The sequence below is a fragment of the Hermetia illucens genome, chromosome 2 (assembly GCF_905115235.1).
Source record: "Hermetia illucens chromosome 2, iHerIll2.2.curated.20191125, whole genome shotgun sequence".
Lineage (NCBI taxonomy): Eukaryota > Metazoa > Arthropoda > Insecta > Diptera > Stratiomyidae > Hermetia > Hermetia illucens.
Window position 1 is genome coordinate 155,193,957 of NC_051850.1, and position 23,968 is coordinate 155,217,924.

The window sequence follows — 23,968 nt, forward strand, 5'->3', positions numbered from 1 at the left end:
TCAGTGCTGTTAGGGCCTGTTTAGAGAGCGCTGGTGGAAACGGTCCTGAATACAGAGCGCTGGAGGTAAACTTACGCCCGAATTAGAATCGGCAATCACATCATCACTTCCAAGCCGACCATCAAATTTTTGGGAGTGATGATAGATAGGAAGTTACAATATGGTTATGATAACAGATTCACGGTAAATATGGTATAGGCAAGGATAATTCCGAACATGGGAAGGCCGCGGTATACTTGTAGACTACTCATTGCCACAGTGGTTAGCTCGATCTTGCTATATGCCACCCCTATTTGGGGAAAGGCATTTTACATATCATGAGCTGAGCACTGAGTGCGGTCTATAGGAGGATAGCTCTAAGGGTGTGCTCTGCCTTCAGAACCGCCGCATTCGTCATCTTCGGAATGATACCAATTGACATCTTAGTTGATGAGAACACGAGTATATACAATTTGAAGTCAGTCTCTCCTTTTCGCAGGCGAAGAACGTCGAAAGGGAGAGATCTGTAAATAGATGGCGGGGGGGGGGGGGGAGGGAAGTTGGTTGGGCCCACTCGAGAAAGGGCCGGCGGGCACTCAGGGAGATCCCTACCATCAAGGAGTGCTTGAGGAGACAACATGGGAAGATTAATTATAATGTCAACCAGTTTCTACGGAACAAGGGGGATATCCTCAGTACTTCTACAGGTTCAAATTGGACAATTCGCCCAATTGTCCAAACTGCGAGGGACTTCCCGAGGACCCAGAGCACATATTCTTCCACTATCCCAGATTCAGGGAAGAGAGGATAATCATAGGGGAAAATTTAGGTGAAGCACTCATACCGGAAAATGTGGTGAGGAGAATGTTAACATGGCAGGAGGATTGGGATGCCATCACTGTGTTGATTCAACCCAGGGCAAAGTGCGAAAAGCGGTAGAGATGAGGAAGGCGCGGTTACGAACGTCGCGCATAAAAGCTAGGAGAAATAGTTAAAATGAGCTAATTTCGCCCCGAGATGTAATATCTTATCGTGGTTTCACGGGGTAAGGCGGGGAGTCGAGGGTGGTTTTAGTGGGTGAAAATTCCACACTCTAGTGTGTCCAGGTCAGAGTCTTTTGGAGATTTCCACTTCCTTACAAAAATAACAGGCAAACAGACAGACAGAGAGACATCGAATCGATTCTGATAAGATTTTGTTGTACACAAAAAATTTGTTTGTACCACCACGATGATGATGTACTACTTTATTCTGAAAGAAAATAAAGGCGTCATTTTGAAAAGTAATTCCAAATGACAAAAACTGATAAGATGACGAGAAAAAATTCATATTCCATTGATTCAATTCGATATTTTAAACTTCAAACCAGTCATGAAACTAGTATTGAATGTAAAACTGCTTTAATTCTCGTTTAACTTTTTTCATTCTACGCTGATGCTCCATTTAATTCAATTAATGTGCACATTATTGAAGGACGTAGTCATGGAAAATGTTAGCATCTCAGCTTTGCGCACCACATTTTCAGAAACAATGGCAAAAGTTGCAAATTGATCCAGAATGTGATTATGAATCGATGAGTGAAAGGACAATTTACCGAGGCTAACATGAAGCACTCCAGCTTCATGAAAGTTTACATCAAAGGTAATGAACAATTGACCTGGATTCCACAAGAGCAGCAGTTTCAACTAGTTTTTCAAGTGTTCTGATTAAATTGTGTTGGAAATCATGCATTGGCAGCAGGTACAGAATTTATTAGATTTAAATGTTGATTCGATAGTGAATATCTATAAATAATAAAGTTAAGTTGATGCAAGTGGAATTTGTAATTGTTTGATTTGATTTGATGTTAATTTAAAGATTTAACGAACGAACAGCGAGTTAGTTTTTCACAACTATTTTGGGCCTTGCAATGATTCCAGTTTACAGAGTTTTTGGAAAATATCACAAAGTGACAGGCATGTATCCAGCCAATTGTGCAAAAACCCGTCAATCTGTCAATCATTATCAAAACGCTGTCCGCCAAGTGCTTGTTTAGTTTTTGATCACTTTATCTAAATATTGTGATACATCTTGCTATCGAGTTTCTTTCTATATGTATTCGAATGATCGCCTTTGTAGCGAAACCAATATTGTTAGTCAAATTCAGAATTTTTCCAACCAAATTCAGAATATTTCAGGCTAATTTCGAACTTTGCAAATTAACTTCAGACTTTTCCAAATCCATTTCAGTTTTCCATTTCAAATTCTGACTTTTCTGTTTCCAAATTAGATTTTCCATTTCAAATCCAATTTTTTTAATTAGTGGATAAAGGTGTATCTGAGATTCTTCGAAAAAAGTGTGAGCGGCTCATCAATTTCCTCTTGTTATTTTTTTTAATTGACTATTGACCTTACCATGCTACGGGAGCAATAACACCTCCCAACCCCATACACGTAGAAATTATATGAGCCTAAAAAAATTGAAAACAAGTCGGGAAACCGGAAGCTGGACGCTTCAGGTACGAAAGGTTTTGTGTATTTCTTAGTACGTAGCACGTAATATATGCATATATTATGTGAGAATATTTACTTTCGGATGATATTGACATTCATAGTCTTGAATTTGCAAAGAAGCGACAACTTTGACGTATTATAATTTTGTTAGTAATAGTGCGATTTCCACCAAACTTGGTGAGATCATGCTCTATGTTATATCCTATATTGTTGCGAAATTTCGTGGTCCTAGCATGAACTTAAGGGGGTCTTGCAGCGAATTACTAAAAATTATAGTAATATACTATTATTAACTTTATTTGTGCAGATGTCAGTGTGGAAGGTATTTCGGAGCCCAGGCAGCCTCTTGATTTTTTTCGGATTTTTCAGTTGGGTAGTTTCTGAGAATGGCCCCCGTAAAGGAATGGTCACTTTCAACCCCCCGCCCTCCCTACCTTTTCAACAAATGTTAAAACTAAGACCGTCTTCGAAAAGTACTAACCGAGACCTTTAATTTGATACCCCACATGACTATATTTGATGAAAAAAAAATTTACACCCCCCTTTTGCATGTATGGGGACCCCCCTTAAATTCGTCATTAAAGGATGTAATTCACTGTATGCGTGAGCGTTCACAGTTCCCAGCTTTCCACCAAAATTGGTGTCAATCGCTGCAACCGTCTCCGAGAAAAACGCGTGTGGCGGACAGACAGACAGACAGACAGACAGATCTCTTCCCCTACTCTGCTTGATGAAATAGTAACGGATCTTTTCCCACAGAATGTGAGTACCGCTAACCTTCCCACTGTCGAGATAGACACCGCAGAAGTTCCCACGGTAAGCGAAAAGGAGGTCCTCGAAGCTGCGGATAAAATTGTTGGAAATAAATCACCTGGCTTGGATAGCATCCCCAATAAAGCTCTGAAGGCAGCAGTAAAAATAGCTCCAAATATGTTTGCCGAGGCGTTCACCACATGCCTTAAAGAAGGAGTATTTCCTACACAATGGAAGAAGCAGAAATTAATTCTAGTCCCCAAGCCAAATAAACCTTTGGGTGAAGCTTCGTCCTACAGACCGATATGCCTTCTAAATAATACTGGCAAACTATTCGAGCGGGTAATCTATAACAGATTAATTCGAATTGCCGAAAATCAGTTCGGTTTTCGAAAGGGGAGGTCTACAACGGATGCACTTGTCCTAGTAGCTAACACAGCTAAGACCGCACTTGACTAGGGCAAATGTTGTGCAGTGATTACACTCGATGTGAAGAATGCCTTCAATTCCGCTAGATGGAGCAAGATACTTGAGTCCCTAATTAACTTAGGCGTGGCGAAGTATCTGGTGCGTATTGTTGCCGACTTCCTAATGGATAGGACTCTGTGCTGCGAATCAGATGAAGGAATGAAATCCTACCAAACGACATGCGGAGTTCCGCAAGGGTCTGTCCTAGGGCCACTCTTGTGGATTATTATGTATAACGGGGTACTGACCCTAGACCTTCCTACTGGTGTGGCCTCCATTGGTTTCGCGGACGATATTGGTGTGACGGTTGTTGCACGCCTTCTCGAGGAAGCCGAGCTCTATGCAAATGAAGCAGTCTATGAGATTAAATCCTGGTTAGAGAATGCTGGTCTACAGCTCGCAGAGCATAAGACGGAAGTAGTACTTATTACCAAGCGGAGAAAGTGCACTTCCATGAAGACCAAAGTTGGAACGCAAACAATTTATTCCAAGCCTGCACTTAAGTACTTAGGTGTAATGATTGACCAGAGGTTGAATTTCAGATTGCATGTGGAGGGTGCAGCAACTAAGGCATATAACATCGGAGCGCTGGTTGGGAGAATGCTACCAAATATAGGTGGCCCAAGACCGAGCCGTCGACTCCTTATTTCAAGGGTGGTCATCATCATCATCATCATCATCAACGGCGCAACAACCGGTATCCGGTCTAGGCCTGCCTTAATAAGGAACTCCAGACATCCCGGTTTTGCGCCGAGGTCCACCAATTCGATATCCCTAAAAGCTGTCTGGCGTCCTGGCCCACGCCATCGCTCCATCTTAGGCAGGGTCTGCCTCGTCTTCTTTTCCTACCATAGATATTGCCCTTATAGACTTTCCGGGTGGGATCATCTTCATCCATACGGATTAAGTGACCCGCCCACCGTAACCTATTGAGCCGGATTTTATCCACAACCGGACGGTCATGGTATCGCTCATAGATTTCGTCATTGTGTAGGCTACGGAATCGTCCATCCTCATGTAGGGGGCCAAAAATTCTTCGGAGGATTCTTCTCTCGAACGCGGCCAAGAGTTCGCAATTTTTCTTGCTAAGAACCCAAGTTTCCGAGGAATACATGAGGACTGGCAAGATCATAGTCTTGTACAGTAAGAGCTTTGACCCTATGGTGAGACGTTTCGAGCGGAACAGTCTTTGTAAGCTGAAGTAGGCTCTGTTGGCTGACAACAACCGTGCGCGGATTTCATCATCGTAGTTGTTATCGGTTGTGATTTTCGACCCTAGATAGGAGAAATTGTCAACGGTCTCAAAGTTGTATTCTCCTATCCTTATTCTTGTTCGTGCTTGTGTTTGACCAGTGCGGTTTGATGTTGTTGGTTGATTCGTCTTCGGTGCTGACGTTGCCACCATGTATTTTGTCTTGCCTTCATTGATGTGCAGCCCAAGATCTCGCGCCGCCTGCTCGATCTGGATGAAGGCAGTTTGAAGGATGGTCAGCTCGATCCTACTGTATGCAGCCCCAGTATGGGCAGATGCACTGGAAAATATAATAAATAAAAAAAAGATTGGAGCTGCGTGTTGCATAAGTGTACTCCGAACATGTTGCGTTTACAGAACAATTTCTAATGAAGCAGCTTGCGTGATAGCAGGAATGATCCCGATTGAGATTCTGGCGAAAGAAATACAACGACTTTACGATCGAACGTACCTCACCGGAGAATCTCCTGCCCGTCGGCGACAGTTCGCACGAGCTGAAACTGTCGCGGAATGGCAAGAGAAGTGGGACGAGTCAGAAAAAGGCCGTTGGACTCACAAAATCATATGGGACATCCGGAAATGGATCGAGCGACCTCACGGCGAAGTAGGTTTCGACCTAACTCAATTCTTGAGCGGACACGGAGGCTATCGAGCATATCTGTACCGATTTGGGCGCGATGATTCGCCATATTGCCCACAGTGTGCAAACATTCCAGAGGACGCAGAACACGTCTTTTTTCACTGCCCCAGATTCGAAACCCAAAGGGCTACATTAGAAGCTACAACCGGGGAGCACTTTACACCCGAAAATATAATGGAGCTTATGGTGAAAGCCAAGGGGATATGGACCGAAGTTGAAAAAGTGATTACAGCCATCGGAAAGAAGCTTAGGCAGGAGGAAGTCATCCAAAAGAATGAACGCGAGAGGAACACGAATGTTGACATGAGCGCAGAATAAATTCTGATCCAGCCCCGCGACGTAATACCAAATGGGAGTCCCGCGGGGAGAGTGGAAGGAGAAGGAGGTGGTTTTAGTGGGTAAGAGTCCCACATAACCGTGTGGCAGGAGCCTGCGGTAGCTTTTGAAGCTTTCCACCTTCCATCGGGGGAAAAAAAAAAAGACAGACAGACAGACAGACAGACAGTAAACCGGTTTTAATAAGGTTTTGTGTTTACACAAAACCTTAAAAAAGAAACCAACAACAAACAAGCGGTACCGGGTACCACACACAAACTGGTTTATTAGGCGGAGGCACATCTTCGCAATACTGGAAACAGGTGAATGCAGCAAAGAAGAGAGAAATTAGGAAGTGCAAGCAGTGAAGGTAAGGTCAACAATGATTTACAGCGAAGACCGTAACCCAAGTGGCAGACACAAGCAAACCAGTAGAAGTAAGTCTGGGGTTAGCATATCAGACTTCAGGAAGGAAACAGGTCTAGGTGATGCATGTGCTAAATGGTATCTGCGCTATCTGAGTAAAGATCTGAAACCAGAACCAGCCTTTAAGGAGGCTCAGGGCAGATATAGGCTGTCAAGATGGAAATGCTCTCAATCCAAATCGGAACCCCAGAGAGAGATAATCCCGGGTAGATCATGGATGAAGATGAAGGAGGTCCGCCGTTAGTTATGCTAACGCGGTAATAAGCAATCGACTGCCCATATTGTCGAAATTCCTCCAAATGACCAAGCTCAAATTGAACAGGACTGTCGAGATTTGGTGGGGACGATATACCTTCCCAAAGCCAAGGAGGAGCAATCGAAGCAATCGTTGAAAGGGCAGGAATGTAGTAGGGAAGTGGGGCTATTGCCCACAGAAGAGAACCTGAGGAACCTAGATCTGGATCTTCTACGGCTCAAGATAGGCAGCGATAAGCAAGGAAGTGTCATGTCGAAGGAGGAGGATATTACCCCGACATTGAAAAGGAGCTTCACGCAGTAATGGAGCCAATGGCCAGCATAAGATAGCTCAGATAAACCTTTACCATGGAAAAGCTACATCTGTAGTAATTGCAAGGGCAATTTCCAAGGAAAACATTGGAATAGTGCTGGCTCAAAAATCCTGGGTGCGCCACAGGCAGATTCGTGGTGTGTCAGGAGGAAGCATGCCGACAATGTGACTGCCCAAGTCTCACTGCAAGCGGAGGTGAGAATTCGAAAGGCAGTCGTGTTTCTCAAAAGAAGATATCCGAATTACTGGAATTAGTTGATAGACTGGCGAAGCTTTGCAAGAGAAAAGCGCCACTACTTCTCCTCAGCTGCAATGCCAACACCCACCATGAGATCTGGAGAAGCGACGACACTAACTGAACAGGTCTTGAATTCATAGCAATTAGCTAGAATTGCATAAAAAAGAAAATATGCCAACATTCGTCAACCACATTGAAAAGGTACTAGATATAACTTTAGGGAATACTTTGATGAACGGTTTGGTCAAGAATTGGAAGGCGTCTGATGTGCCCTCTATGCCGGATCACAGAATAATCAGACTGTACATTGACGGCTACGACGGAGATGGAAAGGGTAGCTCGGAATCTCAAGAGATCACATTGAGGCTCCCAGACAAGTGATAACATGACTCATCTACAGTTGTCAGTTTTCTGTAGTTATTTTTTTCAATTAACTATTGTATTCGATCTGGGACCAAAAAATTTAATCCCCTCAATCTTTGCTTCATTTTGTTTTTTTCATGAAATCTAGATTAAAAATACTGTACTCGTGATTCCAGTTAATTCTGCTATTTTCTGTAGAATCTCTATTGATAATCGGGAGAACTTCCCAAGATAAGGGGTATAAATTGGGGCGTTGCCAATTGCTTTCAAACCGAGCAAGCGAGAAGTCGGGAGTCGCTTTAACTGATTTCATTACTTTATTTTCTACGGAAGTTGTCTGTCACCTAAAAGTTATTTAAATATTTAATAAATGTGAACGTAGGCTTCAGGGCAAGGATGTCATTTCAGGGTTAAATCCGAAGAGCGCATATTGCATTTTCAAAAAATATAGAATAGTTGACTGCGTTCTAGAGGTCGTCATTGGACTATTATATTCCCAGGCAGAATACAATCGCCAATTGAAGCAAATAATGATAGAAAGAGGATGCTCCGCTCAGACTTTTTGCAAAGAATCCCATCTCCATTCTTATCCAGTGGTGAACGGTATACAAGTTTATTGTAAAATATTGATAAAATTCTGAATTTGAAATGGCAAATTGTTGTAATTTTGAAATTGAAAAGTTTGAATTTGAAGTGAGAAAATATGAATTTGAAACGAAAAATTCTGAAATTATTTTGCAAAAGTCTGGAATTAATTTGGAAAGATCTGAAATTATTTTCGCAAATTTTTAATTTGATTTGGAAAATCCTGAATTTGACCTGCAAATCTTATATATGCATGTCATGATTATGACCAATCAGACCGTTCTATTATGCATATATGAGACCCGAGAATTATCCCTTTCTGCAAGACATGTAAACAATTTTTGCGAGCGCGTTAATAGATAGGTAAGAAATACTACTATGATCTTGCCAGTCCTTATGGATTCCTCGGAGACTTGGGTTCTTAGCAAGAAAAATTGCGAACTCTTGGCCGCGTTCGAGAGAAGAATCCTCCGAAGAATTGTTGGACCTCTACATTAGGATGAACGATTCCGTAGCCTACACAACGACGAAATCTATGAGCGATACCATGACCGTCAAGTTGTGGATAAAATCCGACTCAACAGGTTGCGGTGGGTGGGTCAGTTAAACTGTATGAATGAGGATGATCCAGCCCGGAAAGTCTATAAGGGCAATATCTATGGTAGAAAAAGAAGACGAGGAAGACCTTGCCTGGGATGGAGCGATGGCGTAGGTCAGAACGGCAGACAATTTTAAGGAATATCGAATTGGTGGCCCTCGGCGCAAAACCGGTATGTCTGGAGTTCCTTATTAAGGCAGGCCTAGACCGGATATTGGTTGTTGCGACGTTGATGATGATGATGAATATCTAACAAGTCGGGAAACCGGAAGCTTGACGCTTCAGGTATAAAAGGTTTTGTGTTTCCCAATGTGAGGTGCATAACGTAGTTCTCCATTGGCTTATAGCATTAACCCGAGATATTGAAATCGTTCAGTTCTGCGCAGGTTACTGCCATTGCCAGAATTGAGCGATTTAAGTATCTCGAAGGCAGGTTACTGCCATTGTCAGAACTCAGCGATTTAAAAATCTCGAGTCAACGCTATCAACTAATGGAGAACTGCGTAATGAAATTGTTTCACGCATTAATGCAACCTGGATCAAGTGGCATTCCCCAACTGGTGTTCATTGTGATCGACGTATCAGCGCACGTCCCAAATCTAAAATTTACTGCAATGTCTTCCGTCTACCACTCTCTATAGTTCTGAGTGTTGGCCGACTATAAAGGACAATGAACGGCGTCTTGCGGTAATGGGGACGAAGATGTTGCATTGCACTGGTGGCGTGACACGCTTTGATTACGTCTGAAATGAGAATATCTGCGATCGATATGGGTTTGCATTGATCGTGGAAAAACTGGAAGAGAGGCGTTTTCGATGTGTGGTCACGTAATTCACGCTAACGAGAATTCAACAACCAGTATTGATCAGAACATCGAAAGCAATGGTAAGCAACCAAAAAGCCGGCCAAAACAATGGTGGCTTGATACGCTGGATGGGGATTTAAAGCTCTCGCGATTACATCCTGATCAGACATTTAATAAAATAAAATGACGAAACCGATCACCACGAGCCGACCCCGTTTGTGAACTGAAGGCTGAAGAATAAGAAAAAGATGTGAGGTGCGACGAGTGCACGACAGCTCCGTGTAATATAGCTAAAAACTCCATTGCCCTCAATTTTCTAGAAAGCGATTTAAATAAATCACTTGATGGAAAGCCCTGTGTTGATAATGGTCAACCTCATACGCTTCACGCTCTCAGGTTAATATTATTAGCGAATGAAAACAATTTAACCAACATCAAATATAAAAAAGGGCTAGGGAGAATTAGATTCTTCTTGAATGGAATTTTAGTATTTCACTCGAATTTAAATTATTCTCGTCAATTATGACGTCAGCATCTTATTTGTATGGCTTAGAATGCTGTTAATTAACACGAAATTGATAAGTTTGAACTGCCATAACTTTCCCACTAATAGTTGCATTTTCATGAAACCTGGCATGTGTATGCACAAGGCTGTCCTTTATGTCGGTGCATTTAGTACACTTAGGATGAACTTAAGGAGAGTTTTTTAGTCTATTTCTAAAAGTTGATAATATACTATTAGTAAATTTTTTCAGCAGATACCGGAATGGGACATCTCTCGAAGATTAGACTTCACATAAGTGTTTTACAAAAAAAAACCTTAAAAAGGGCAGCAGATAAATAGATTCTTCGTAAATGCGACTTTAACATTCCACGCGAATGTCAATTATTCCGGGTAATAATGACGTCAGCATCTGATTTGCATGGCTTTGGAAGCAGTAAACTCGTGCGAAATTGCTAAGTTTGAACTGCTATAACTTTGGCGTTAATTGCCTGATTTCCATGAAATTTAACACGTACATACAAAATATTGTCCCCTATGCTGGCACAAAATTCGGAAGTCCTAGGATATATTTAAGGGGGGTTTTCCAGTAAATTTCTAAAAAGTAGTAATATATTATTGGTAAGTTTATTTGAGCAGATATCGGAATGGGACATATTTTGAGGCCTAGATTTCATCTAGGCGCACCACCCTGATTTTTTGCGGATTTTAAGGTTGGGTAGTTTCCGAAAATGAGTCCTGTCTCACTTCAAGTGCGTACATTTTGACTCCTTACTCACGCGCTTTGCAATTTATGCCAAAACTAATGTCAGTTTCGGAAAGTACAAATCGAGACCTTTCATTTGATACCCTACACAACTATATCCGGTGAAAAAAAATTTTGAATCCTCCCTTTGCATGTATGGGGAGCCCTCCTTTAAACTCCACCTAAGTTTATGCCACTCGCTGTATGCGTGGGATTTCATAGTTCCCATCTGTCCACCAAATTTCGTTCGGATCGGTTTAGCCGTTTTGGAGAAAAATGCGTGTGACAGACAGACAGACAGACAGACAGACATTGAATCGATTTTAATAAGGTTTTGTTTTACACAAAACCTTAAAAAGGGACTATATTTTTGTGAGAGAGGGAGCCATTTTCATTGTAAGCGCATATTCCGTCATGCGTGATGTTTAATGATTCTTCTAAAAAGGGACAGAACTACAGTTTGAGCATCCGACACATCCGTGTTCGTGACTGTGATTGGAACCCGCGACATGAGGCCGAAACAGCCAAGCTCAATCACCTCGGTCGTTGCATCGACAAAGATAGTCTAAACTAAATACCTTTATATACTCCTTGCCAATAATCCGTTATAGTTAAATCCGCCATAGATAGATTTAGGGAGCTCGTTTATATAGCGAAAAGTACATAAAATTGAGTATCATCTAGCTAGCGGAGTGAAGACATTATCAACCAGATAATATCAGTTCGTCTTTTACCGTAAGATTCGAGTAAATTGATAAAGACTCACAGGCATTTATCAAACAATCCATTCAGAACGCCCTAAGTGGGAAAATTCTACTTTGCTAAAATATTAGAGAGGCTTTAGAAAACCAAAGCATTCATAGGTCCCCGTAGGTCTCACATTTATAATATCAGTGCTCCATGGTAAAGGGTGCTACAGAAACTAGGACAAGCCGCCAATTTGTTGGTGATTATTCTCATAATTGCTTGGCTATTGGCTCTTGCAAGAGTGGCAACTGATTTGAAAGGGAATTTATATATGTGTTATCGTTCCTTAAGCTTGATCAAATACTCCAGTTAACTAGGACTAAGACATCCCACTAAAGTGGGTGGGTGTCAGCACTAATTTTAACATTTTTCAATAGTTACGAAAAACGTTCAAAAATTTTGGAATTCTTCAACTCCAACCTAGAATTAGTCGTTTAGTACTCTTCGGAATTTAAAAGCGTAAGCGACAATTGACTTCTTTGAGGACACGAAGAGCTACAATATTTTTTGAAGCGATCTTGAACCAGAATTATCTTGGGTGACTCAAATTTTCAACATTTTACCTTATTTAAACTAGAATTTTATTTCTGCGTATCAACTTGTTCACCATTATATTTTGGGGCTATATTTTGTGCGATGATATCATTACAATTTGCCAGCCAGTCGAACTTGCTTTTTGAACTCTATCTTTCTTTCTAAGTTCGTAGACTCCTGGGCAACCTTCAAAAAAAACCTTCTTTACATGATAGCATATATGGTTGCCATTGCTAAGTGGGACATTTAGCTTATCTCAAACTCTAGAGTCATCTAGATAAGGTCGTTGGCGTTGTGCGAGAGCAAATAGATGCTAATAGCGTAGCCAAGGTGTTTGAGCAAGGAGCTCATTGGCGGTTTCCACATCCTCCGTAGAAAGCTTCATGGAGAATGTCAACTTGTCGAACTCCGTTTTAGACTTCTTATTTTTCCGAAGTTTTATTTTTGATGCAATACGTTATCCCCATGGCTACTCAGCAATCGCATCATTTTGTTCTCTTTGCCTTGTGATGAGCGCAAGGGAGATTTATTTTCTGGTACATAATATATTTCTTTTTCTCCTACTCTTTATTTACACCTCTACCAATTTTCGGACGGATCGTCAGGCTCAATTTTGTCAAATTTTTAGCTCCCCTATCTTGGCCATCTCCAGCCACTCAGCATTGTCTTTTCACCGTCTTCGATTCTCAATAGTCGCTACAACGTCAAATTTTGCGCCACCATATGGCGCTTTGATAATAGCTATTACTATCTTGGGAACGTTATTCTTACGTAGAGCTTTCCAAATAGACTCCATATTTACGGCGTCAAAAGCCTTTTTTGAAATAGATGCAGAACAGATGAAGCGAAGATCTTAGCTCCGCGCAATGTTCCAAAATGATACAAAGGGTGTTCACATATTCAGCACTTGAGGATCTATATCGGAAACCAACCTGTTCGTTGTCAATGAAGCTTCCTAGATTTTCCCATTGTCACACTCAAAACGCTGGTTCAGAATCTTGACAATCATCACTTTCTTCCACGTAGTGAGAAAGATATGAGATTCCAAGGATTTTCGGATGAGCGGAAGTGGCAGTTTTGTAGAGACTGCCACTTAGGGGGTAAAAATAGAACCACGTGAATTGCTGGGAGTAAAAAGTTAACTGAGCGGAACCTTGCCTAATTTTTTATCTAAGGAGTACCTCGATAAAGCAACTACCCTTCATTTTTCTTAATGAATAGGAGACAACAGTGGTTCAGGATAATTCTCACTTACCTTTCTCGCTGATAAGGAAGCTGATTCGTTTCCATTCTGTGATATTAAATCATAATTATTGTTATTATGATTTACACGATTTTCCTCGGATTTTCGGTTTTCAGGGACGAATGAATACACGTAATTGTCTTTTCCTCCCCAACACGATAATGCGTTACTTTCATCCACGTAATCACTTATTGTTTTTTGGTTGACGAATTTCATTTTGGCAACAGCTTTTGGTGGCAACAAACTTTTCACTATTTTAAAGGCAGCTGCAATCAGAAAAATTAAATTAATGGAGGAGCTCTTTATTAATTACTATAATGAGCTTAATTTAAATTGTGAAAACTGAATGGATGAAAGATGGAGGAAAGTTAGAATTTCAACTCACCAGATAAAACCCACGGCATATCGAAAATAATAATATAATTTAAAATATACGGATAGTAGAACTTGAAGGTTTCTATTATCCTTTTTGTGAATTCCATGTCCATATTACTGAGTCCAGTTGAATTCATATCGAAAACTAGTGAAATTTGTGCGTAATTCTCCTCTCGTTGGAGTCGTTCAACCCAATAGACAAGGAGTCGTATCAGATCGTCTACGTCGTTCTTGCCTTTTTGGTGGAGCTTAGTTTTACAAATTAATAGTGTTTTCCCATCGATGTCCCGGTTGTAAGCGAATATTATTCCTGAATATAAGTGCTGCTGGTTAACATTGTGCTCGTTAATATCGTTGGTCCCATATGCCTTGCGCCATAAACATGTATCCCATAAAGTTTTCAGTGCTTGCTTCATGTCCAGATCATATGTTTCCAGGAATTTTTGTAGGTAGAGGTTGGAGGTCTCAATCCGGTTGATGTCCCTTGCATCCAAGCCATCTGAAATGATATAAAGAAATTGTAGGTGGAAGTCTTTAAGCCAGTAAGAGTGTTTATTTTCTTATGGTAACGAATACCTAAAAGAGATTTGTAGTGGGATCATTGCATTCTGTTGCATGCTTTTCAGTGCTATACTTTTATTTATTAGGAAAAACGTAGAAGAATCGTACAATCATTGTCCTATTTCAGCAAGAAGTCTTCGGCATCCTCCAGGCAAGACGTGCAAAGGAACCTTAAACTTAAATTTTAGGTTTCAGTTGGGAAATAGATTATCTAACCATCACTGAAATTCATTGTTTCATTTAACTAACAAGGGTATGAGGACTGAGGACTTAGCTTTTCCCTGAACAAGTTGTACTATCCTTGCGGCCTTAGTCTCTTGAGCTGTTCTGTTGGAGATACTCATTTACGCAATATTTCTTCTCTTCCTACTACATACACAGCATCTTTTATCGTTTTCATCATTCCATTTCCGGATAGCTGAGTGGTTAGAGCACAAGGCTGTCGTACGGAAGGTCGCGGTTCAAATCTCGCTGGCGGCAGTGGGATTTGTATCGTGATTTGACGTCGGATACCAGTCGACTCAGCTGTGAATGAGTACCTGAGTCAAATCAGGGTAATAATCTCGGGCGAGCGCAATGCTGACCACATTGCCTCCTAGTGTACCGTTACGGTCTTGAATGAAGTGCTCTAACACACTTCAAGGCCATGATCCAACATGGATTGTTGCGCCAACGATTATTATTATTATTATTATTGATCTTATTGGTCTTTGTAATTAGCGTTGCAATATTATGTACCATCGCATGCTAGCGCACAATTAAATGCATTTTTGCATAAGAGATCGGTGAAGGCACGCGCATGCCGTTCAGTGCAGCCTGGGTTATTGCTGTTATGCGCCGGAGTCAAAGCTTTGAGGAGAGGTATACAATGAGAGGAAAAAATAAATCTTTAAATTGTTTTTTCTTTGTTACTAGAAATCAACATTCAACAATTTTGAAACTATAGAAACTTGGGAACAAGATATTGCTTTGTGGAAAAACATTTATGTAATATGAATAAAAACAAAGTGGCCACATCGTAGCCTTTGATGTGGAAAAATGAACCATGACATTTTTTTTAGTGACATATAACTTCTATATGACGTGGCTGAGAATTTAAAAAGTCCTAACGGAAAAAATCGTGGGGAATTTACCAAAAAAGTTGCAATTTTATGTTAAATTTTCATCCTTCTTCGTTATTTTCTGTTTTTTTTTTCAATTTATCAAAAACAACATGACTATGGTGGACAGACGTCTCCCTGTTCTAGGACCACAGGGTTGCATTTTTAAAAAAAGTGAATCACTATAAGCTTTTTCTAGCATTCTTAATGATTCCAAACACGAAATTCGGTTTACTACGTAAAATTTAAGGCAAACTCTTTATTAAATCTCAATATTCATTATAAAATCGTGACGAACACATTACATATCAATATGTACTGATTCAATCAACTGCTGTTAACAAAGTGATTGACAGATTGTTTTCAAATGATGCAGAATAATTAAGTACAGAGTTGCCAATTTGTATAAAAAATATATTTGAAAAATCATTAACGCGGGTTGTTTAAATTACAAATTCCATGTATTTTTTTGATAAAATATGTATGAATGTACGAAACATCCATACCTAGCTTTAATCCTTTGAGCGGGCAACTTTTTAAATTGGAAAAATACTTTTTCGAGACTACATTTTCTTTTGTGGGGCCTAGTGATCGTTTCAAAAGCGTACTCCACTCAATACGATGGTTCATTTTTCGAATTTGCCTTTACGTCACGATTGTATAGGAGTCTTTTCCTTTTCTTCGGATAATCTGTTGGAATGGAGGTGACCCGCAATTCCTAAAAAGCACATATGATGTGGGTGTCTTTTCGACTACCGTTGTCTGAACAGCCAAGTTTTCTTTGGAGGATTACGAGAAACTCTGTATCAAAGTGCTGTCTTCAACATAGCAATATACTATTTTTCGGCATAATCAATGTCAGAGGCACCAGGACAGTGCTATTTCTTACGCGCCATTACCAACCTGAAACGTGGTGCTAGGTATCTCGCAGGTGCCTATCATTTATTGGCAGCACGGTTGCAGTTGACTTGTGGGAAGTACTTTTCTTGGCGAAGAACGGTAAGTCATCGGGTACCAGTGAGCAGTCGGTGCTTACAAAGCATTCTTCACATCACCATAGTTGCCGCAACTAGGGCTATCCCGCTTAAAACACCGAGATTTCGAAAGTCTTCATCCATTATACAAACTAACGATATTGGACTGAAGATGAACGTAGCTTTCTCTAGGACGTGGGCTTGGGATAACATTAGATAAGGTATAGATTGTTTGATTCCATTTTGAACATGGTTGGTTAATGGCTGGTAGATGCCTAGATAGTCAGGGCCCCGAAGGCTGCACCTTACTGACATAGGACGTGGAAGATATACTGGATGAGAATGTGATCGGTCAAGAATCTTCATTAATTGATCGTGCCGTTACGATCACGAATTTTTCGATCAAGTAGCTTATCCCGATTTGCCGATTTCATATTACAGGTTTTAATGCAATCCCGATGCATCATGGATAAGTAAAGTTTTGTACATGATGTGAGAAGGGCTGAAATGTCCAAGTGGACTCCTTGTATTTCCTTCACGCTTCAATGGGGCTGTACAAAGGTGTTGACGGATCTGGACTAGAGTTCACGTACGAATATTTTCTGTGTTTCTTGTTAAGCTACCGACCTTCTCTTTGAAAGTAAATTGAATTCGAATATTCAGATAACGATAATTGGAAAACAAAAAAAGATTTACCACTTAGGGGCACTAACTAAGTATAAAAGAATTAATCCATCCGAAAATCTACTTTATATGAGAGCGAATTGTTATCTTGTTGATAAAAAATAATGGAAAAAGTTGAATCATTCACTTTTATCATTATAAACCCGTCGTTTAAATAAATCATTCTAATTTAAGGTGGGTTCTCTTGATAAACCTCTTACAGATCATTGTGAGATTATTTTATCAATATCTGATATCTTAACAATATCTGATATCTTAACATTTGATTATAAAAATATGGTTTTATTTTATTTTCTCTAAAATTCGTTATTCTAGGAATACAGGGTGGGGGATTTATGACTCCTTCATTGTAAACTTCCTTTAACGTTGGCTAAAACGCATCCCTTGCAGAAACGCTCGAAACGATGGCATCCAAATATTAAACTTATGAGTTGACATGTTAGTACTACAGAGAGAATGTGTCTTTTGTCCTAATCTGTTCAATTTTTTGCCTTGTGACGTTCGTTCATTGGAAATGTTATATTTATCAAAAACTATTGATCATCGTGAATTAGGAGCAGACCATTAACGTCCTTGACCATTAAAAGATTTGCGACCATCTGTTAGTTCTTTCGTGATGCGGTACACAACTTGGAAATTGTCATTGTTTTCGTTAACTTTGCCTTACTTGGTCAGCACAATAATAAATCCCTTTTTGTCATGGGATGTTTCCCAAATTTCTCACAGTATCGGAGCTCGAACGCATCACATTCGCAATCACTCGCAGTGATTAATTGATCCTTCAATTACTTACGTTCATTGATCACAGTCAACCAGGTTTTGCGCCGTGGTCGTTGACCTAAGGAGCGTATGAGAGACGAACTTTTTAATGCCGACTTAGTGCTCAGTAATATTCTACGGTGGATTGTTTTAGACATCTACCCTTTCAATGTAGTTCAATGACAGTGGGATGATATGAGGGTCTGATCAGTGTTGAGTTCTCTAACCCCATGCGAAGTAACAGATGTTACACGTAGCGAAGGCAAGTAGCATCCTGTGATAATCGCTTTCGTGACCCATGTCAGCGCCCTTCCCTACGCACGTCCAGTAGACCGCTGTTAAATTTAATGTGGTTGATTTGATTGCTCGTACGCTGCCTAGTTCCTAGGTCATGAAATCAGGCCTAGTCGATGCGGTATTATTAATTCTACACCACGCTTATTTCCGGCAGGCTTTCCAAAGTACAATATCACAGTATTGCAAAAGGAGGAGAAATACTTCTCACAGTCCCACCATTTTACCTCGTTCAACCACTGAATGTCTGGTTTGTATCGCTGAAGTTGCAGCAAGTGAGCATTTTGGGGAGCCTCAATGGTAGAAGAGCGTTTACATATTGAAAAATCCAATCATGAACGAAATCATCAGTTCGGGACAAGGTAGCCGTTTCTTAAGCTTGAGGAATTTCGAGAATTGCACGTTGCTAGTCCACAAAAGTTTATCTTTTTAGCCGCCTTTTACGACAACCCGAGAATGCTCCGAGTAAATTGTAAACAAACTCCCTGAACGGGGGGCAATTCCCCTTGTTAATAGTATATAAAACGGGGGGGGGGGTAGTATAAGTTCCAGGGGAAAATGTGGATTAGTACCCACGATGGAGCATAAAACCTGGGAAACGCCTGCTGAACCAACACCAACAAAACTACTACCAAACCCTTTTTCCGCCTCCACGTGGTGACCACTGGGAGCTCTTTCTTAATAAAAAGCTGCAGACGGGGAAGGATGAAGGCGAGTCTCCCGCGCCTAAAAACGCGAAAAATTGTACCAACTAGTCCTCCAGGTTGGGGGTTGGGTAGGGCTGACAACCCTACACGGAAAACCGAAGTTACAAAGCCACAACAGGAGCCTCGGACTGGACTAATAACACAACGACGAACTCGGCAACGAACACCGAATAACGATTTGCGCATTTTGCGCACGGAGTAGGTTTCTTATTCAGCTAAAAAATTAAACTTGATGCTATTAGCTTTGAAACTATAAGTGAACGGCTATGCACTCTGCGTTTGCGAGGTAAATTTAAAAATACAAGCCTCATTAACGTTCACGCTCCTACAGAGGAGACTGCAGAGTCGGAAAAGGATACCTTCTACGAGGCAGTAGAACGAACCTTCGAAGCCTGTCCCAGACATGATATCAAAATCATAATCATAATAATAATCGTTGGCGCAACAATTCATATTCGTTCAGGGCCTTGAAGTATGTTAGAGCGTTTCATTCAAGACCGTAACGGTACACTGCAGTACACTATGGGAGGTAATGTAGTCAGCATTGCGCTCGCCCGAGATTATTACCCTGATTTAACTCAGGTACTCATTCGCAGCTGAGTCGGGTAGTATACGACGTCAAATCATGATACAAATCCCATTGCCACCAGTGAGATTTGAACCGCGACCTTCCGTACGACAGCTTTGTGCTCTAACCACTCAGCTATCCGGACACCATCATCAATCATACTTGGGGATTTTAACGGCCAAGTAGGGACGGAGTCCGTTTTCAGGCGATACGTTGGCTCCCATAGCTTACATGAAAATACAAATGATAGCGGACTGCGGATTATTCAATTAGCAGGGTCACATGAAATGGTTGTTGGAAGTACCTGGTTTGCGCGGAAAGCGTACGACAAACGAACGTGGGCCTCTTCAGTTGGGACCACTATCAACCAAATTAACGAGGTGTTGATCGAATGCCGCCACCTGTCAGCCTTGATGAATATCAGAACATATAGGGGGGCAAATATAGACTCGGATCACTATCTCATTGGCATGGTACTCTGAGCTTGAATAACAACACCACCCAGAATCCCTTCTGACAATCAGGTGAGAGTTAACGCCCTCCACAACACCTATAAGAGGGAAATGGGCGCCGCAATAACTGTAGTGAACAGAAATCCTTGAGATGAAGCATCAACAAATGATGTTCACAATCACTTGAAGAACATTATCATAAATACGGCCATAAACCTACTTGGCCCCAGCCGCAAAAAGAATCGGAATGGAAGAATGCTGCCTACCGAGTAATGTTGCATTTCCTAAGGATACGGGCAAGTGTGGAGACTTTTCACGAACTCCGGCGAGCGGAGAAGCGACTTCATAGACGGAAAAAGGAAGCCTGGGAGAATCAACAGGTCTGTGAACTGGAAAAGTACAGGGAGCAATTGCACCAGGCGCGCAAGGTTCTACCAACAAGTCAGGAGGATGAAGCCTTACACACCTCGATGCTTATCCACCATCGAGACAAAGAGGGAAATGTGATTTATGACAGAATGGGCATATAGGAACGATGGGTTGTGTACTTTGATGAACTACTGGAGCAAGTTGAGGTCCCGCCAACTGAAGACGATGGACAGATACTGCCACCAAGAACTGTAGAAGAAACAGACTGTGCAATTCATCGGCTTAAAAATCATAAGTCGCCAGGAGCCGATGAAATTACAGTCGAATTGGTTAAATGTGGAGGCGCCCAATTACACCAAGTGGTTCATCAACTTGTGCAATTGGCAAAGAGGCATTATCTGCCTCATACATAAAAAGGGAGATATCACAGGGTGCAGTAATTATAGAGGTATCACGTTGCGGAGTACCATCTATAAGATATTCTCCGTTATCTTGCTAGGTTCGATAGCCCCATACGCCCAGAACATCATTGGTCCATACCAAAGAGGCTTCACTCCAGGCAAATCAGCAACAGATCAGATTTTCTCTGTGCGGCAAGCGATGGAAAAACTGTTGGAATATGGACATGAGTTGCAATATTTTCGCATCGACTTTAAAGCGAAATGGGAGCATAGCCAAAATAAAATTGTACACGGCCATGAGAGAATTCGGTATCCCGACAAAATTGATAAGACTGACTACGCTGACCCTGACCCTGACCAAGATGCAAGGCAGAGAAAAGCAGCAGGATAATGGTTTCGAGATTAGACATCAACAACGGTCCTCTTCAACCTGATCTTGGAGAAACTGATTCGCCAGGCAGACATAAATGGGGGAGGCACCGTCTTCTTCAACTCTCGTCCTATGCTGACGATATTGCCATTATGATAAGAACAACCCGAGATGTACAGTCTACCTTTATCCAGATCGAGCATGCGGCGCGAGATATTGGGTTGCACATTAATGAAGGCAAGACAAAGTACTAATTGAGGCCTTTCATTTGATACCACGCATGACCTATTCTGTTAAAAAAAAAATGTTGCTTCGCCCTTTAGCATATATGGGGAGCCCCCTTAAAGACAACAAAAAATGATGCAACGTGTAGTAGTTCACAGACCACATATTTGCACCAAATTTCGCGACTACACCTCCAGTCGTTTCGGAGCTAATCGTGTGTTGCAGACGGACAGACAGGCAGACATTGAACCGATTTTTGTAAGGTTTTGTCTTACCCAAAGCTCCACGTTCAGGGACTAACGCTTTTTGTGCGGGAGTGACCGCCACAAGTTTTCATCTGGTTCGAAGAAAGGGAACTTCCCGCTCCTTTCTATTAACTCCTTATTGAGGTTGAAAATTCAACTTTTGCTGCTATTAGGTTATTGCAAATGAAATAGCCGTTTTCGTACTAAAACTTAAAACGACTGTAAAGCTTTCAAAAATTGATTTATTTAATCAAAATAGGTGTCAGTCGATTCAAAATACTTCTTCCAACGAGATTCAAGAATATGTATGCCAGTTTCGTAGAAGTCCAACTGTCGGGTATTGATAAATTTGTCGAAGCCAATTTTGGCAGGCTCTTCGTTCCTAAATTGTGTTTCCGCCAAAAAATGATCTAAATGCTTAAAAAAGTGGTAGGCGGTTGGCGAAAAGTCCGGTGAATATGGTGGAGGAGGCAGAGTGTCATACTGCAATTCGTGCAACTTTTGAATCGTTGTTCTGGATACCTGAGGTCGTGCATTGCCGTGAAGGAGTATCACACCATCTCTGTTGACTTGGGGACAGTATTTCTGCGCATTTATCGCTTTTCCAGGTGCCAAAAAAGAATAGTGGATAACTCCAGCTGTACACCACCAAACAGTCACTATTAATTTCTTCGGATGGAGGCTCGGTTTCAGCATATGATTCGGTGGCACATCAGCGTCTAGCCATTGCGCTGATCGGCGATGATTGGCGTATAATATCCGCTTTTCATCGCATGTCACTATTCTGTGCAAAAAAGGGGTTGCTTCTGTTGCGAGATAGTAAAGAACTGCAAATTTCCATTGGAAGCGCCATCTTTTGCTCCGTAAGGGCTTGCGGAACCCATTTGTCGAGCTTTTTCACCTTTCCAAGTTGTTGCAAGTGCCGGGAAACTGCCGAATAGTGTAAGCCCAGTTTCTTTGCAATGTCTCTCATAGACTGACGTGTGTCGGATTCGCCTAGCACACGCAGCTCGTCGTTTTCAATCGATGGTCCTGGATTTCCATGTGGCTCATTTTGAAGGTTTACGTCGCCTTACCGGAATTTTTCGAACCACCGCCGTGTGATTCGTTCACTTACCGTATCAGCTCCAAATGCGCTGTTAATGTTCCTGGTCACCTCGGCTGCTTTATGATCGAGTTTGAACTCATGCAGAAAAAATATACGTTTTTGGCTCTTTTCCATCCTTTTTTCCTTCAAAGTCAATCAAAACTGATCCTTGATTCAATGTAATAGTAGTTATTCTTCATTATCCGACAGCAACAGCGCCAATCGGTGGTGGTTTGATACAGCAAAATCGCAGCTAACTTCACTTGATTGACAAATCGGCCATTTCATATTCAACAACCTAATAGTTTATTAACCCACGCCGTAAAGTTTGAAAATGTTGCATGCCGCTTTTCCTATTCTACTTCAATTTCATGAAATACATTTCACAATATTATGGTATCAAACAATATTGTTTATACTTTTTTCATTGTTCGTATCTTAGTATTTAATTCGCATCTGCATGATTCTAGTGATTCATCCCTAGAACAAATGATATGATGTCTACTGGGTGTGCGCCAGATTGCATTGGTTAACTTTCATAGTAGTGATTTACCATTTGCGAATTTTCCGGTTTTTTGGTTCTGTAATTTTTTTTATAATGGCAGACCTGAAAATGATGCAATCAATAATTAGTTATTAATAATTAATTAGTCCCCTTTGGTTAACGCAATGCAACAAAGAAACCTGAAGAATCTAGAAACGAAAAGTTGCAGTGAAGCAGATGGCGTTATGGGTCGTAGTAGCACTAGATAGTCGAAATTGAAAGAGCTTGGTTCCTAGGCCAATGGGAACGGTATATGTGCAAAGACGAGGACAGTGGGCGAATTTCAGAACATTGTATTTCGGGGTACATACATATAGTACATATTATACGTTTATTCTGATGCACATTGCCATGCATAGACGAATCAGTTCCACGTGGAGGCCGCCGACTAAATAGTGAAGAAAAGGCCGAAGAATTCGAGTTTTATCTCGTTTTGGTTTTGTAAACTCATTGCATTTCTTGATAACGAAATATAGAAGGAAATAAAACGCAAAAATTTATATATTTGCCAGATTAGTCAACAAATAGGGGCAGTGAGTAGTAACCGATATGGATAGTGAATTTTCTAAATTTGTTGACTCCTTCAGGAAGGTCATCCGTCCCATTGCCGTACATCAACTATGCATTCTTTTCCGAGAATTTTGGATCATCAAAACTTGCTAACTACTAGCAAACTGCGTTGATATCACTTCTAGCGTGGAATTATTCATACAGACCACAATATCCATGATTGAAATCAATTATTCACATCTTATTAGTATTTGTTGATTTCAGGTTTCCATTCTATTAAATTATCATAAACTGATCTTTAGTTCAATAGCTAAACTCAAATAGGCAATTATTTGCACCCAGTTAGAAACAAAGCTTCCTGCATGTTGATCGATCTATTTACTTTAAAAGATATCAATCCTGTTATTTGATAGCATTGCCCCTTCGATGATCACATGAAAAATTGCCTTAAATATGCCTAAAATATGAACTGTGATATAAAGTCCGATT

General features: G+C 41.0%; 1 protein-coding gene across 1 annotated transcript in view; it reads right to left on the bottom strand.

The window, feature by feature from the left end:
• LOC119647703 (motile sperm domain-containing protein 2-like) overlaps nt 1-23,968 on the bottom strand; it is an 81,130-nt gene that overhangs the window by 44,996 nt on the left and 12,166 nt on the right. Inside the window, exons 2-3 of the mRNA XM_038048788.1 lie at nt 13,640-14,128; nt 13,267-13,520 (exon numbers count right to left, since the gene is read on the bottom strand). Of these exons, the coding sequence (XP_037904716.1) occupies nt 13,267-13,520; nt 13,640-14,128 (743 nt within the window). The remainder of the gene's footprint in view (nt 1-13,266; nt 13,521-13,639; nt 14,129-23,968) is intronic.